Source organism: Geotrypetes seraphini, chromosome 8 (genome assembly GCF_902459505.1).
Source record: "Geotrypetes seraphini chromosome 8, aGeoSer1.1, whole genome shotgun sequence".
Taxonomy (NCBI): Eukaryota; Metazoa; Chordata; class Amphibia; order Gymnophiona; family Dermophiidae; genus Geotrypetes; species Geotrypetes seraphini.
This window is the reverse complement of record NC_047091.1, coordinates 35,411,232-35,429,413: the sequence shown is the minus strand read 5'-3', so window position 1 is coordinate 35,429,413 and position 18,182 is coordinate 35,411,232. Positions and strand designations below refer to the sequence as shown.

The 18,182-nt window shown below is 46.6% G+C and overlaps 1 protein-coding gene across 1 annotated transcript in view; it reads left to right on the top strand.

The window, feature by feature from the left end:
- The window catches only part of SLC30A2 (solute carrier family 30 member 2), a 39,328-nt gene that overhangs the window by 14,400 nt on the left and 6,746 nt on the right, over window positions 1–18,182 (top strand). Inside the window, exons 4-7 of the mRNA XM_033953900.1 lie at window positions 227–380; window positions 6,435–6,615; window positions 7,551–7,656; window positions 7,839–7,973. Of these exons, the coding sequence (XP_033809791.1) occupies window positions 227–380; window positions 6,435–6,615; window positions 7,551–7,656; window positions 7,839–7,973 (576 nt within the window). The remainder of the gene's footprint in view (window positions 1–226; window positions 381–6,434; window positions 6,616–7,550; window positions 7,657–7,838; window positions 7,974–18,182) is intronic.

Genomic DNA, 18,182 nt, shown 5'->3' with positions numbered 1-18,182 from the left:
CCTTCCCCCTCCCCCCCCCCGGTCACTGCCAGTTTAAGCCGTGACATGGACCATCTCTGGAATCTAATCTATTTTGTTAATTGTTCAACAATATTTCCCTTTTGGTGCCAGTCTGCACTCTGGTTAAACATGTGCATGCATAAGGTTTGTTAAGAGGATGGTCAGTACCTTGCCTTGTGGATCTCCAGATCTGTTATCCCTGTGTTTGGATTTTCTCCCCCTACAGAGATTCTCGGAGCGCTGTTGTCTGTACTTTCTATCTGGGTTGTGACAGGCGTCCTTGTTTACCTAGCAGTGGAGAGACTCTTATCCAACGACTATGAGATCGAAGGAGGGACCATGCTCATCACCTCTGCCTGTGCTGTGGCTGTGAACATCATGTAAGTTCGATCTCCAGAGTGGTGCAGCGGATGGAGGAAGAGGATGGCAGAATTGCAGCTTGCCAGCTGAATGGCCGTATTATTCACTGAGCAGTGTGGTTTGTGCTGGCGCTGTGGGATGCCCTGCCAGATCCTTTATGCCCAGAGCTGGAGACTTATCAACTATTTCTTATTTAAAATGATTTGACCACAAATATCATTATTCATATTTGCTTGAATAATAGTCTAAAGCTGAATGCTATGAAAATTTCACACAAGATTTCTCTGGTGTCTGTGCTAGGCTGGCACGAAACTTTCTGTACACATCACTTGACCTTTTGTGTTGTGAAGCTATTGCTCTTATCTTGTGTAAATTTGCCGCCTGGATGTCTTGCCGCTAAAACGGAGCTGCTCATCTTCCTGCCTAAACCCACCTTCCCCGTTCTCTTTCTCTGTGGACAAAACTCATCCTCCCTATTTTGTCTGCTCGCAGTCTTGGGGTCATCTTTGACTCCTCGCTCTCCTTCACTTCCCGGATGCAACATATCGCTAAAACCTGCCGCTTCTTCCTGTATAACAGGGATGTCAAAGTCCCTCCTTGAGGGCCGCAATCCAGTCGGGTTTTCAGGATTTCCCCAATGAATATGCATGCGATCTATTTGCATGCACAGCTTTCATTGTATGCTAATAGACCTCATGCATATTCATTGGGGATATCCTGAAAACCTGACTGGATTCCGGCCCTCGAGGAGGGACTTTGACCCCCCCTGCTCTATAATATTACCAAAATCCTTCCTCTCTGAGCACACTACTAAAATCCTTGTCCTTTATCACCTTGCGCTTAGACTACTGATACTCTCAGACCTCCCACTTAGACATCGCACTCCCTTCCAATCCATCCAAAATTCAGCTGCAAGACTCGTGTTCAGTGAGAGCCGCTATACTCCCGTTACCCCTCTCCTAAAGTCACTTCACTGGCTTTCTGAATACAATTCAAACTCCTCTTACAAATGTGCTCACTCAGCTGCCCCTCCCTATCTCTCTTCACTTATCTCCCCCTATGTGCTCCCTCCCCCGCGAGCTCTTCTCAGCTGGTAAGTCCCTCCTATCTGTGCCCTTCTCTTCCTCTGCCAACTCCAGGCTTCATCCCTTCTACCTTGCTGCGATATTGCTTGGAAAAAGTTGCCCAAATTCCCACAGCAGGCTCCGTCTCTGGCAGTGTTCAAAGTGCCTTCAACTCCTAACTCCTCTCACCTTGGGTTCTGCATCTTTAAACTCTGTATGTATGTCATGTCATGTCTGGCTGGCGGATAGGAAACAGAGGGTTGGAGTAAAGGGCCATTACTCAGACTGGCAATGGGTCACGAGCGGAGTTCCACAGGGGTCGGTGCTGGGACCGCTCCTGTTCAATATATTTATTAACGACCTGGAGGCAGGAACAAAATGTGAGGTTATTAAATTTGCGGATGACACCAAACTATACAGCAGGGTCAAAAACATGGAGGACTGCGAAGATCTCCAAAAAGATCTGACAACGCTGGAAGAGTGGGCCAAAAAGTGGCAAATGAGCTTCAACATAGGGAAATGCAAGGTCATGCATGTGGGGAAAAAGAACCCGATGTTCACTTACAAAATGGGGGGATCACCGCTAGGGGTGAGCAACCTTGAATGAGACCTGGGAGTGATGGTAGACACAACATTGAAGGCGTCGGCGCAGTGCGCCACAGCCTCAAGGAAGGCAAACAGAATGTTGGGCATCATTAAGAAGGGTATCACGACCAGGACGAAGGAAGTCATCCTGCCACTGTATCGTGCAATGGTGCGCCCGCACCTGGAGTACTGTATCCAGTACTGGTCGCCGTACCTCAAGAAGGACATGGCAGTACTTGAGAGAGTCCAAAGAAGAGCAACTAAGCTAATAAAGGGTATGGAGGAACTCTCATATACTGACAGACTGAAAAAGCTGGGGCTTTTCTCCCTGGAAAAGCGGAGACTTAGAGGAGACATGATAGAAACCTTCAAGATCATGAAGGGCATAGAAAAAGTAGACAGGGACAGATTTTTCAAATTATGGGGGACCACAAGTACAAGGGGGCACTCAGAGAAATTGAAAGAGGAAAGGTTTAGAACAAACGCCAGGAAGTTATTTTTCACCCAAAGGGTGGTGGAAACATGGAACGCGCTACCAGAGGATGTGATAAGCAGGAGCACGCTACAGGGTTCAAAGAAGGTTTGGATAGGTACCTGGAGGACAAAGGGATTGAGGGGTACAGATAAGAGTAGAGGTAGGTTATAGGGATAGGATTAGAGGTAAGTTATAAAATTAGTCAAGGACCACTGTTCAGGCAAGTAGGCCTGATGGGCCGCCGCGGGAGCGGACCGCTGAGCAAGATGGACCTCTGGTCTGCCTCAGCGGAGGCAACTTCTTATGTTCTTAAGTTAGATTGTAATCTCTTCTTAGCAGGGACTGTCTATTAAATGTCAAAATGTACGCCTTTCGGTGCTATATAAGTGATAAATAGTTGGTAGTAAGAAATTTGGCTATAAGTGGAATATTTTTGGCTTTTTATATATTATAGGAGAGTGTTGTTTTAAATATTACCTAAAGAAAATGAAACAAAGTCCTTATGGTAGTTGTCAAAGACCCACCAAAGTTCTATGCATCATATATAAGGCATCAAATTCTCACGGCATAGGCCAATTGAAAAACTTTACAACCTCCACTTTAAATAATTGTTAAAGCACAAAGTGAATATAAGAACCTGGAAAGTCAACTGAACTTAAGCAATTTTATGTCAAAGGAAAAGCAGTTGGACACAACCAGCCCAGAGGGCTGCAGGTTGCACATAGCTCTCAGTAAAATGATAGCCATTGATGTTGGCCTTTCTCCATTGCAGAAGGCATTGACTAAAAATCTGGCATTCACTCTAGAGCAGGGTTGTCCTATGTTGGTCTCTGAGGGCCATGATCCAGTTGGGTTTCCAGGATTTCCCCGATGAAATTGCATGTGATCTGTTTGCATGCTCTGCTTCCATTGTATTCAAATAGATCTCATGCATATTCCTTTGGGGAAATCCTGGAAAACCCGACCTGGTGAGGGCTGAGGTTGGATGGCCCCTTCTCTAGAGCCTAGATGCAAAAAGACAATATTTCAGAAAAGGTTATCCTGCCAGTGTATGACTAGTTTTAAAGATACTTTGCAAAATACCATTAATTAATGCTATGAGAATCCCCACCACCACCACCACCACCACCACCACCACCAATTCATGGACTTCTGAGAAGACAACCGAATCCTTTTGCAAGACTTACCACCCGCCGGATCAATGATGGCTTCCAGTAAAAGTTTACTGTTTTGCATTGCGAGTATTTTTTCATGGAAGTTGCACTGGAGTTTGCCAGCTTTTCTGACAGAGCTTCGGCAGGCAAATTGAAATCTTTGGGAAAAATCAAGTTCACGATGTTTTAGGAGATAAGGGAACCGACGTGAGAAAAGCCCTGAGGGTTACAGAGGTGTGTGATCTGAAGTGCTTTGCACATGCATTCCAGTTAGGCATGCATGATTCTTTATTTTCCCAAGCTTCCATAACAACGTTAACATATTATTAAGAAGACAAGTTGGACCCTGGCCAATATTGTGACTGGATAGAACTCAAAACACAGGATAACATTTTTCAGCGTTAGAACATAAAGAGGGCCACGCTGCCTTACCTCTCTGAAGTGGATGATGGTAAGGGAGTAAACATTAAGCAGTGGGCCTCAAAGAACGGTTTGATATCCTCTCTTAAAGCCTTTTGAACAGTTGACCTGTGAAGCAAATAATTCTTTGTCGTTAACTCCAATTGCTTTGCTTACAGCGAAGTCTTCTCTACCTCTGTAAAATCTTTGATGGAGTAACGAAAGTAGTTTCAAAGAAATCGGAGTAATTTTTTCATGTCTTGTCAGAGGATGTATTTCTTGCGGTTGCCACATGCATCGACCCGAGGTTTTAAATGACAAATAAGAATAGATGAATTTAAAATGGACTGAGGCAAAAATAAAATTTTTCTCGACTATACGTGAACTTGTTGACTTTTCACATGACTTAAGCCAGCCTTGAGATAATCTGGAATTAACTGAAACTGGAGATTAGAAACCTTCCAAAACTAAAGTCCGGAAATTCTTTGGAATGCATCTGAGTTGTTGGTTTTGGGTTGTTTGTATTTTGTTTTTTTTGGGGGGGGAGGGGGCTGCACGAGATTCTATTTTTATCGTTAAGGGCTCCTTTTACGTGCGTTAGTGATTTAACGTGCGTAATAGTGAGCGTTAAACCGCCGGATGCACTAGCCGCTAATGCCTCCTCTTGAGCAGGTGGTAGTTTTTAGGCCAGCGCAGGGGTTAGCGCATGATGAAAAGTCACGCGCGTTAAACCCGCCAGTGCTGCTTCGTAAAAGGAGCCCTAAATGTTCTGATTTAGGAAAAATTCCATCAAAAACTGAAATGCACAACAAATTCCTTGCAGAGCCGTGTTTTCCAAGAAGCGAAGACCCAGTTCTGTGGTGGAAACTTTCCCAGGCCCGAGGATATAAGCTAGACTCGCATGTCTGGCCATTCCTTCCACAAGTGCGCCACGTGACAGGCTGAGCAGCAGCGTCGGGGCCATATTTTCCGAATCGAGAATCTGACTTTCCCGTGAAAATGGAGAACGTTTTGTTCTTTCTGAAATCAAACTTTGCAAATGTTCAATAGGTCTCTTAAGAGCACTTCTTAGTTGTAAGGGAGAAGAAAAGAACAATAGTGGAGTTATTAAAAATCATAATAAAAGATTCCCTATGCACGTCACTAACCGTAGTAATATCGTTTCATTTTAATGTACTGTTAATTATTTGTGTTCATTTTTCAGCCAAATAATGTCCTCAATTATTTGTACTGTATTCAGCTATTCATTACAGTAAAAAAAAATCCCTCTCCTGTTGCCCCCACTAGGGGTCTCTTCTTTGTACTTTGCACTAGACTTTTCTTCTCTCTTTTTTTTTTTTTTCTATCGTTTCCTGTCTTAACATTGAAGTTCTACCCATTTGCCAGAAGCTTCTAATTTTAGCTTGTAACTATTTCAGTGTGTCAAATGTGAAAGAACTGCCCGACATTGCCACTTGGATGTCTTGCCACCATCTAAAACTGAACTCCTTATCTTTCTGTCTAAACCCACCTCCCCCTTCTCGCCGTTCTCTCTTTCTGTGGATAACACTATCCTCCTCCCTGTCTTGTCCGCTCGCAATCTTGGGGTGATCTTTGACTCCTCTCTCCTTCTCTGCTCAGATCCATCAAACTACCAAATCCTGTAACTTCCTCCTCTATAATATTACCAAAATCAGTCCTCTTCTCTTTGAACACACGACCAAAACCCTTGTCCACGCTCTTTATCACCTCGCGCTTAGACTATTGCAACGTACTTCTCTCGGGCCTCCCGCGCGCCTCTCGCCTCTTCAATCCGTTCAAAATGCTGCTGCGTGACTCGTATTCTGTGAGAGCCGCTATTCTCACATTACCGCTCTCCTCAAGTCACTTCATTGGCTCCCCGTCCATTACTGAATACCGTTTAAACGCCTCTTGCTGACTTACAAGTGCATTCGCTCTGAAGCCCCCCCATAGCTCTCTTCACTTATCTCCCCCTATGCTCCTCCCCGTGATCTCCGTTCATTGCGCAAGCCCCTCTTATTTGCACCCTCTTTTTCACTGCCAACTCCAGACTCCATCCCTTCTTTCTTGCCGTGCCATATACCTGGAACAGGCTGCCTGAATCAATACGTCGTGCTTCCTCCCTAGCAGCGTTCAAATCCAAGCTAAAAGCCCGCTTTTTTGAATCTGTTTTCAACTCTTAACTCCCACTCCCTGCTGTCAGATACCTAGACCCACTATAATCTCCCCAACCCTGAAATGTCCTGTCTAAATTAGATTGTAAGCTCTTCTGATCAGGGACTGTCTATTGTATGTTAAAATGTGCAGCGCTGAGGACGCCTTTCAGCGCTAAAGAAATAATAAATAGTAGGAGTATATAAGAAATATAAGCGGGCATATTCTGTTTCTCTGTTGCAGAATGGGGATCAGTCTCCATCAGCCTGGACATGGGCATAGCCATTATGGATCTTCAGATTCACATTCCTCAGATTCTAGGGACCAGCGGGACCCCAATGTGCGAGCGGCTTTCATCCACGTGCTGGGGGACCTGCTGCAGAGCATTGGGGTTCTGGTAGCCGCTTTTGTCATCTACTTCAAGGTAAGAGTTGGTTCTAGCGCCTCTTATGCCTGAAGGAACACTGCACGGCTTGTATGGCGCTGAATTTAAACATTATTGTGCGGCAGCGCTGGCATTTGTGACGCTCCTCAATCCCTCTCTGCCCAATCTCCAAGACACTGCAGTAAGAAGAGGAAAGGCGTACGACTGCGCATCGGGTCATGTTTTCCTCTGCACCCGACTGTTCGTTTGAACAATGCTGGTGTCCAAATAGCTCTGTAGTTCAACGAGCGGTTGGATCTAGGCTGGCAGAGGAGGAGCACGTGACCTTGTGTGCGTTCAGGAAAGAGGGGAGAGGTGGGAGCAAACCAAGCTCTCAGATAGGGTGATGGTCATTGATGCAGGCTGGGGATGCGCTGGAGGGGAGAGGGAAGGCTTAGTGTATGCCATGGGGGGCAGAGCAAGATTGTGTGTTCATGAAAATTGCTCTGTCTCTTCCCCCACCCCCCAATTCTGAGAGTTTGTAAAGGATACAGGATGGGAGAGAGCAAGCTAAGAGTTCCACTGGATTGTGGGAATCAAGATTGAAGGTGCCCATGGGGGAGGGTGGGATGGAGGAACAGTGAAAGCTAAGGAGTTGGGGGAGTGCCTGGGGGGAAGGGAGAATGAGAGGTTGGGGTATTGCATGTAGAGATAGGATTAGGGGCGTTACCGGAATTTAAAATGAGAGAGCTGCAGGTGGAGTTACAGGGAACCGAGGAGAGAAAAGGTGGAAATCATGGAGAATGCAGATGAAAGGCTTATTGTGTGTTTGGAAATATCTCTTCCAAACGTTCATTACAGCCCTTAAAGCAATATCCTCTCTTCATGTTTGTGACTTGAGAAGAGGACAGTTCTCTGCAATTACCGATGATCTCTCTCCAGCTGAAATGGTAGGATCCCTCTTCATCACAAACGTAACCTTTCTCTCTTTCCAGCCTCAGTATAAAATGATTGACCCCATCTGCACATTCCTCTTCTCCGTCCTGGTTCTGGTGACCACACTTACAATCCTCAGGGATGTCTTGCTGGTGTTGATGGAAGGTGAGAAGTTCAGGGCTTCCTTTTACCTAGTTACGCATGTTCTTCATCTCTCTCTAGACTTTCAAAAGAGGGACGAGAGTAATGAAATTTCTCTCACTGAAGACCCTTCCCACCCCCAATCTTCTATCTATCTTCTTGTGGGTGGATTTGGTACTTTTTAACCCAGTATTTACCTTCTGTAGGGACACCAAAAGGAGTGGATTTCAATGACGTCAAAGAAACATTGCTTGCAGTGAATGGCGTGAAGGCCCTTCACAGTCTCCACATCTGGGCTTTGACAGTGACCCATCCTGTTCTGTCTGTCCACATTGCTATCCGTAAGTAACCTAGATTCTCTGGCACCGAGAATCGGGGACAGCTATATTTTCTGCAGGGCCTTTCACACAAATTTGACCCTATGGAGGTAGATATAATAGACATTTCAGAGACTTGGTGGAAAGAAGACATTGTGTTATCTGGGTACAAATTATATCTCAAGGATAGAGTAGATCATATTGGATGGGAGGTTGCGCTATATGTTAAAGAGGGAATTGAATCAAAACAAAATAAACATTCCTCATGACATAGATAACAGTGTGGAATCCATATGGATAGAAATTCCATATGTGAAGGGAAGTGTTATACTACAGTCCCCGGGACAGAATGAGCAGACAGATGTTTGCAGAGACTAGGAAAGCTGGGGAATTGGGCAAAAGTTTTAATAATGGGTGATTTCAATTACCTAAGTACACTATAGAGGATAATTGGTTATCAAACAGTCATACAAAACCATGTCTCATATATCCATTAGATAAGTTTCAAGTTTATTCATGGCTTGATATACCGACCATCACATGTATCTGGGTGGTTTACAATATTAAAAATTAGAAAGGTCTAATATAATTTTTGATTTAGATGGGGTAAAATAAAAGTAGGGTAAACCTAAAACTATGACGAATTAGGACTGATTAGAAACAAAATGTTTTGGGGGATAGGGAAGTTTTAATTACAATGATAAATAAAAATAAAAGGAAGGGAAGGGGGAGTAACGAAAGGGAAACAGAGATGTCGCTTCTTAAAAGCTTCCCCCCCATACACACTTATTGGTAGGCATCTTTAAAGAGAAATGTTTTGAGATTTGTTTTAAATTTACTTAAGGAATTTTCATTGCGAAGATAAAATGGCATTGCATTCCAGTGCGAGGGAGCAACTACTGAGAATTTCTAGTATAGTATAAGGTCCTTGATTGAAAGTACTGTCAATAGGTTTTAATTCGTAGATCTAAGGACCCTAGGAGGGGTATATGGAATGAGATATTTATGTAGAAAGACAAGTAGGTGAGAGGCCTTGATTTTAAAACTTAGAAGGAGAATTTTATATTTAGTTCAGTGAGAGACCAGTAACCAGTGTAACTCTCGAAAAAGTGGGGAAACATGATCATATTTTTTAGCCTTAAAAATGAGTTTGATTGCGGTGTTTTGGATCAGTTGTAATCTACGGATTTCTTTTTGAGTTATACCATAGTAAAGAGAGTTGCAGTAGTCTATATGTGAAATAATTAGAGTGAATTAAGAGTTTGGATTGAAGAAGGTTCAAGAACAGAGGTTAATGGAATGAATTAAACGAAGTTTGTAGAAGCAATTATCCCAGGACAAGCAGGCATGATATTCTCACATGTGGGTGACGTCATCTACGGAGCCCCAGCGCGGACAGCTTTTCAAGCAAACTTGATTGAAGTTTCAAGTTTGCTACACTGCACCACGCATGTGCATGCCTTCTTGCCCACTAGAGGGCGCATCCCCACCTCGTGGTCCTCAGTTCAGTCTTTTCCGCGGAGCCAGAAGCCCTGTGGAATTTGTGCTCTTCTTGTTAGCCTTCTGACACCGCGGCTGAGTGTTTTCCTCTCGGTCGCTGTGCTTACTTTGTTTTTTTATTTATTTGTGTAGCGGTTTTCGTCGAAAAAAAAAAAAAAAACAACTTTTATTTTTCTTCCGTTCGGCTCCGGGGGCTCCCGGGAGCCGCGGCCGCAGGACCTCGTTCGTTCCCGGCCGGGTTTCGTGTCCATGTCCCGTCCCTTGACGGGTTTTAAAAAGTGCACCCGGTGCGATCGTCTCCTTTCGATAACCGATCCTCACCGGTGGTGCTTACTTTGCCTAGGCCCTGAGCACCCGACCGACTCCTGTACTCGGTGCTCTACTTTTCAAATCAGGGCCCTCCGCCGCCGTCGCGCTCGTATGGCGGAGCTCTTTGCGGTGGACGCCGGGGCGGGGAAGGCCTCGACGTCGGCCTCGGTTTCGGCCCCGGCCTTGACCTCGGCCTCGTCTCTCTCGACCTCGCCCCGACAGCCCGCTTCGTCGAAGCCGGTCTCCTCGACCCCGAAGTCGACGAAGGGTAAGTCTTCACTTCCTTCTTCTCTTCCAGCCTCGAAGAAGCCATCCTCAGGCTCATCGACGGGGGCGGGTGGGTCGTCCTCGGCCCCGCCCCGAGCGTCGAAGTCGGGTGCCCCGCGGGAATACTCGAGACCGAGGTCGCCCTCGAGGAAGCACCCGCCGGCCCCGGATCTACCTGCCATGATGGCGGTGCCGGCCTTTCAGGACTTACTCCGTGCGCTCATTACCTCGGAGCTGTTCGGTGCCCTCGCGCACCTCCAGCCGCCTTCGGCGGCCCCGGCGTCGGTGGCCTCGGTCTCGGTACCCTCGACTTCGGCCCCCGGGACGGCTTCGGCCTCGGCCCCGGCCTTGCCCTCGACCTCGGCTGACCAGCCTGAGCGGAGCGTGCGGCCTCGGGACAAGGTGCGGAGGGTTCGGAGGATCTCCTCCTCTTCCTCCTCGTCGAGATCCTCCCGGGGCTCCTCGCCCTCGGGTCGGCCTCGGGCGAAGCGTCGATCAAGGAAGCCCAAACGTCAATGGGTCTCTCCTCGACGACGCGGTCGCTCCTCGCTGACCGGGGCCGAGACCCTTCGGGTCTCCGAGCTTCGCCTCGATAATCCGAGGCTTCTTCGTTCCTCCAAGGTTGAGTACTCGAGGGACTCTTCGCCAAGACGGAGGGGGCGTGCCTCGGTCCCCCATACCCCGGGGACTTCCCGAAGGGGTTCCTCGGGGCATGGCCAGTCCCCGACCCCATCGAGGTCGCTTGGTGTGGCCTCTTGGGGTTCGGGTTCGGGCACGGGGAAGGAACCTCGTTATTCTCGTGAGGCTTCCCCTTCCTGCTTGGCGATGAGGGCTTCTCGTTCTCCCTCGCCGCCTTCGAAGCCCTCCTCCTTTTCACGATTTGTGCTGGATATGGGGAGGGCTTTGGACCTTGATCTAGCGTCAGGGTCGCAATACACGAAGGAATTTTTGGAGGAGCTGGATTTGCCCTCTCCTCCCAGAGAGACTCCCCGGCTACCTCTTAACAAGGTTCTACACCAGACCTTCCTGAGGAACTTGGACTCCCCTCTTACAGTCACAGCAGTTCCATCTAAGATGGAGTCGAAGTACCGCACAGTCCCTTGTAAGGGCTTCGATAAAGCGCAGTTGTCTCACCAGTCGTTGCTGGTTGAGTCGGCGTTGAAGAAATCCCAGCCTTCTCGGGTCTCTGCTGCGGTTCCCCCCGGGCGAGAGGGGCGGACCCTGGACAAGTTTGGTCGTCGCCTCTATTCCAACTCCATGATGGCTGCCAGGGTCCTTAATTATGTTTCCAATGCACAGGGACAATGTAACAAATAGAGTCAGAAAGACAGATTAAGCAATGAGAGGAAACTGACTCAATTAGTAAAGCCAACATATGAGAAGAACCTCCTAGACTGCAACGTGGCTCAGAGATATATATAACTCTAAAGAGGGGAAGGCAACCCCCTCTTGAACTGAGAGTTTTTTCATCCAATCATAGCTTGATATACAGTAAAGGTAGGTTCAACTCAAGAAGGCATTAACTTATAACTGTATTCAATAATTCTGAATGTTACTGCTTTCAAAAATTTTTAACAGAAAAGGAATTGCATCCAGATTGCACAGAGGGTGTAAAAAATACACTTAGCTTGTATGCAAAATAACTTCTCAGGGTCCCGACGTGGCCCCGTTTCGGCGACTGCTTCAGGAGACCCCGCCACTCGAGAGTTAAAATTTTGCAAAATGTCACAATAGTGGAAATGTTCAAACTGTGATCTGTAACACAACACCACAAATACGAGTAAAATGCATTAGATACAGGCGTAGAACCTCAAAAACTACTGTATCTGTGCATAATTCATAAGAATTACCAGCTGACAAGAGAGGAGAGCACAAAAATAAGATGAATACATACCGGTCAAAGAGCTGAAAAATTCTGAGCAACGGAGAACGCCGACTCCCGCTCTGGTATTTAAACCCAAGGGGGGGAGGGGGTGCCCGTGCAAACGAACGTGATGACGTCATGAGTTCACAGTGCAGAAGAAAAAAATTCCTTTATTTTTGCTGATGATGCAGAACGTAAAGAGACAGAAGTGGACGTAATCAAAGGAATGCTATCCATTCAATTTCGTTATTGAGGCCATTCGGGTGAAGGGAATTCAAATTGAAGATCCATTTCTGTTCTCTTCTCCACAGGATGCGGGCAATATCTCCACCCCTAGGGCAAATTATACAGTCCAGAACCGTGAAGATAAAATCTTCCAAAGTATGATGAGCATATTGCCAATGTTGAACCAAGGGTGCCTCCTGCACCCCTGTGCGAATACGACTCATATGTTCACCAATCCTGAGTCTCAACTGATGGGTAGTGCAACCAACATAAATGAGCTGACACGGGCATGAAATAGCGTACACAACATGATGTGAATTGCAATCTGTACTTGACTGTGTATACTTCAAGTGAGAAGGAAGTTGCATATGTTGGACTGTAACACTGTGAGGGCATATTTTACACCGCCCACACGGAGAATGTTGCCCCCGTGGGGATTGTAAAAGAGGTTGACTCAAAAATTGAGAATGAGTGAGTTTCTGTTTAAGATTCAAAGCTTTTGAAAACGCAAACCTGGGAACCTCATGAAAAGCTTCATGATACTGTAAAATTGACCAATGACGTTTGATGATTTTCTTAATTTGAAACGCATGAATGGAATATGGTATCACACATACCAATGAACAAGGTTTAGGTTCAGATGTTGATTGTAGTAGCAAAGATCGATTGGCATATAAACCTCTTTTGTAGGCTTTCTTAAGTAATGTAATGTAATGTAATTTATTTCTTATATACCGCTACATCCGTTAGGTTCTAAGCGGTTACAGAAAATATACATTAAAATTATAGGTAAGGAAGGTACTTAGAAAATTCCCTCACTGTCCCGAAGGCTCACAATCTAACTAAAGTACCTAAAGAGAATAGAGAAGTGAGAAGTACAGATAGATGAAAGAATAAGAAATAAACATTCTAACAAGATTGTATTGAATTGAGTTTTTAGAAGGCAAAGAGAGAGGATAGAGAGGTATAGATGCAGAAGATTAGTAAGATTAAAAATAATTAATAAACTGGAAAAAATAAAAAATAAAAAAATAAACATCAGTCTACAGTTTCAGTTTCAATGATGAAGTGGATCAAGTAAGTTTTGGAGGAAAGATGACGTTCCCATAAAAAGGACTTCTTTATGTAAGAGGTTTGGTTGATAGTCCAGGTTGCTAAGACTCCTCGTCTGTGATGGTCTTCTTTATATAATCCTTATGACTCACTGCCCTTGCTTCAGCTGTTACTATGAACGACTGCTACAAGATGACTGCCATAGATGAGGCATGTGGTGAGTGTTAGTGTTCTTCTTCTGCATAAAAGCCACCCAGTACTAATTTTGGTGTAAGTAGGTGCCGCAAGATCTGGGACAGACAGGGAACTCCTGCTTTGCAGCTGCTGCGATCTCCATAGCACTCGGTTTGTGCGGCCTCGGTGGGAAACTCTTAAGAAAAGCTGAGCTGATTGATGTTGTGATTTCAGTGCAGAAGCCCTCAGACTCAGGATGGACAAGCGCCGAACAGGCCATTGTTGCTGATGCCAGGAGTGCAGGAAATAGGGGGAAGCAGCGAAGATGACCGCAACGACCACGGGACGCCATGGCCGGCGAGTCATCCGCTCCAGCATGATCCACCAAGCACATCCGGTCAGTGGGCTCCGTGGGAGGCGCCTCTCAGCTCTCTCATCTGCAGACCATCTACCGCAGCAACGCATCAGCACAGCTTTCGCCCCAAGATCCCGGCTCGACCGCTGCCTCCGGCCGCCTGCCCGAGATCTGCCACCTCTCTCCCCGCTTCCAAACAGGGGCAAACTGCAGCACGTAGTCTCCGGTACACAAGTACTGCTGACGGATAGCCTTTTAGTAAGAATCTGTGCCTGACTTCTTCTGCCTTGTACACATATTCTTCCACCGTAGTACACAGTCTCCTAAGGCGTAAAAATTGTCCAACAGGTATATTATTTCTTAGATGTTTAGGGTGGAAACTATCATATTGAAGGAGATTATTCCTGTCAGTGGGCTTACGATAAATTGATGTCTGAAAACTGCCCTGATGTAAAATAATCTTGATATCTAAGAAGGAGACTTGATGACGATCCTTAGTCATGGTAAACTGGAGATTAGGATCACAACTGTTGAGCCAATCGAAAAATGCCGACAGGTCTGACTCTGTGCCAATCCAAACGGCAAAGACATCATCAATGAATCTTCTCCAAAACAAAAAATGCTGCCAATGCTCAGATGAATATAAAAACCGTTGTTCAAACTGTGACACATATAGGCATGCTATAGAGGGGGCCATTTTAGACCCCATAGCAGTACCCTTAATCTGTTTGTAAAATTGCTGGTCAAATTGAAAATAGTTCATACTGAGTGCCACTTGTGCCAACTCCAACAGGAAATGGGTCCTGGATGTAGAAAACTCCAAGTTATGTAGCTCTGCTCGAATAACTTCAATAGCTTCACGCTGAGGAATATTAGTGTACAAAGCAGCAATGTCAAAGGTGAGTAAGATGGCATCCTGGGGTACATCTTGAAAAGATGACAAAAAATGGATGATACTGGTGGAGTCCAAAACATAAGAAGGAGCAAGCGGGACCCTGTCCTTGAGGTAAAAGTCTACAAAGGCTGATAAAGGTTCAAGGAGAGATCCAATGCCAGATACAATCGGTCTGCCCGGAGGGTTAGATAAAGATTTATGTATCTTCGGAACAAAATAAATAACAGGTATCCGAGGGTATGGACAATTCAAAAATCTGAATTCCCTCTCAGTGATTACCCCCTTTTCAAGAGCTTGAACCAAAAGGTGAGAAATGATGTCCTGTATAGATTGCGTAGGGTCCTGCTGCAACTGCTCATAATATGTGGAATCACTAAGTTGACGATGTGCTTCCATAATATAATCATGAATATCTTGAATAACCACTCCCCCTCCCTTATCTTTGCTACTACAATCAACATCTGAACCTAAACCTTGTTCATTGGTATGTGTGATACCATATTCCATTCATGCGTTTCAAATTAAGAAAATCATCAAACGTCATTGGTCAATTTTACAGTATCATGAAGCTTTTCATGAGGTTCCCAGGTTTGCGTTTTCAAAAGCTTTGAATCTTAAACAGAAACTCACTCATTCTCAATTTTTGAGTCAACCTCTTTTACAATCCCCACGGGGGCAACATTCTCCGTGTGGGCGGTGTAAAATATGCCCTCACAGTGTTACAGTCCAACATATGCAACTTCCTTCTCACTTGAAGTATACACAGTCAAGTACAGATTGCAATTCACATCATGTTGTGTACGCTATTTCATGCCCGTGTCAGCTCATTTATGTTGGTTGCACTACCCATCAGTTGAGACTCAGGATTGGTGAACATATGAGTCGTATTCGCACAGGGGTGCAGGAGGCACCCTTGGTTCAACATTGGCAATATGCTCATCATACTTTGGAAGATTTTATCTTCACGGTTCTGGACTGTATAATTTGCCCTAGGGGTGGAGATATTGCCCGCATCCTGTGGAGAAGAGAACAGAAATGGATCTTCAATTTGAATTCCCTTCACCCGAATGGCCTCAATAACGAAATTGAATGGATAGCATTCCTTTGATTACGTCCACTTCTGTCTCTTTACGTTCTGCATCATCAGCAAAAATAAAGGAATTTTTTTCTTCTGCACTGTGAACTCATGACGTCATCACGTTCGTTTGCACGGGCACCCCCTCCCCCCCTTGGGTTTAAATACCAGAGCGGGAGTCGGCGTTCTCTGTTGCTCAGAATTTTTCAGCTCTTTGACCGGTATGTATTCATCTTATTTTTGTGCTCTCCTCTCTCTTGTCAGCTGGTAATTCTTATGAATTATGCACAGATACAGTAGTTTTTGAGGTTCTACGCCTGTATCTAATGCATTTTACTCGTATTTGTGGTGTTGTGTTACAGATCACAGTTTGAACATTTCCACTATTGTGACATTTTGCAAAATTTTAACTCTCGAGTGGCGGGGTCTCCTGAAGCAGTCGCCGAAACGGGGCCACGTCGGGACCCTGAGAAGTTATTTTGCATACAAGCTAAGTGTATTTTTTACACCCTCTGTGCAATCTGGATGCAATTCCTTTTCTGTTAAAAATTTTTGAAAGCAGTAACATTCAGAATTATTGAATACAGTTATAAGTTAATACCTTCTTGAGTTGAACCTACCTGTATACCTCTCAGTTCAAGAGGGGGTTGCCTTCCCCTCTTTAGAGTTATATATATCTCTGAGCCACGTTGCAGTCTAGGAGGTTCTTCTCATATGTTGGCTTTACTAATTGAGTCAGTTTCCTCTCATTGCAGGGTCCTTAATTACGCATTCATCTTCTCATCCTATTTAAGGCAGATGGTGAAGGCGTTGCCCAGGTATTATGGGGACATGCCGGATTCCCATAAGGAGGATTTTGGAGCCTTTATGGCCAATTTATCTCAGCTGCGTCTCTACCTCTTTCACGTAGTTTACGATGCCTTTGAGTTGGCCTCTCGCGTATCCGCCTTTGCGGTAGCGATGCGCCGTCTCGCATGGCTGCGCACTTTGGACATGGACCCGAACTTGCAAGAACGTCTGGCCAATCTCCCCTGTGTTGGCTCCGAGTTGTTCGATGAGTCCTTGGAGGCGGCGACCAAACGCTTGTCCGAACATGAGCGCTCTATTGCCTCATTGGTCCGTCCTAAACCCCGGGCTCCGCCGCAGAAGCCATTTAGACCTCCGCCCCGGCGTCCCCCGCAGCAGGGCAGAGCGTCCCAACCAAAGCCTCAGGCGCAAGGAGCGTCTAAACCCGCTCCGTCTTTTTGACGTGATGCGCGGTTGGTGGCGGGCCCCCTCCGCACTGTCGAAGGACCCCCTTCCTATCGGGGGCCGCTTGCAGGCCTTTCTTCCAGCCTGGGCCGAGATCACGTCGGACGCTTGGGTGCTCCGGATCATCTCCGAAGGTTACTCACTCAACTTCTTAGCCAGTCCGCCGGAACATCCGCCGGGGGCTTCTCTTGGCTGTCGAGACCAGCTTCCTCTTCTCCTGTCGGAAGCCAAGTCCTTGTTGAGCCTTCGGGCGGTGGAACCTGTTCCCCCGAACCAAAGGGGACGGGGTTTTTACTCCCGATACTTTTTGGTCCCGAAGAAGACAGGGGACTTACGCCCAATTCTGGACCTCCGAGGGCTCAACAAGTTTCTTGTCCGGGAGAAGTTCCGTATGTTGTCCCTCCCAGTCCTGTACCCTCTGTTAGACTCGGGGGACTGGATGTGCTCCCTGGACCTGAAAGAAGCATATACTCATGTTCCGGTGCATCCCGCCTTCCGCAAGTTCTTACGGTTCCAGGTGGGGGAGTTGCACCTCCAGTATCGCGTCCTTCCCTTCGGGCTGGCCTCGTCTCCTCGGGTGTTCACGAAGTGTATGGTGGTGGTTGCGGCTGCCCTGAGATCTCAGGGGCTGCAGGTCTTCCCCTACCTGGACGATTGGTTGATCAAGGCTTCTTCCTGGGAGGGGGTTATCTCAGCGACCCGACAGACTATCATTTTTCTTCAACGTCTGGGGTTCGAGGTGAATTTTCCCAAATCGCAGCTGTGCCCGGCTCAATCCCTTCAGTTTATCGGGGCCGTGCTGGACACGGTTCGCCTTCGTGCGTTCCTTCCCTCGTCGAGACTGGAGGCTCTTCTTCGCCTGGCCCGTCAGATTGTGCGGCAGCGCTCCATTTCTGCACACAGGCTGATGATTCTCCTTGGCCACATGGCTTCGACAGTTCATGTCACGCCGTTTGCCCGATTGTATCTGAGACTCCCTCAGTGGACCTTGGCCTCCCAGTGGCGTCAGGATCGAGACCCGCTCTCCCTTCCTGTGACGGTGACTCCTTCCTTGAGACGATCGCTCCGTTGGTGGACCAACTCTTCCAATCTTTCCGGGGGTTTGCTCTTTCTCGTCCCTCCACATCGCAAGGTCCTGACCACGGACTCTTCGGAGTACGCGTGGGGAGCTCACCTCAACGGTCTGCGGACTCAAGCGCTATGGTCGGCGGAGGACCGTCTTTGTCACATCAATGTGTTGGAGCTTCGTGCCATTTTTCTGGCAG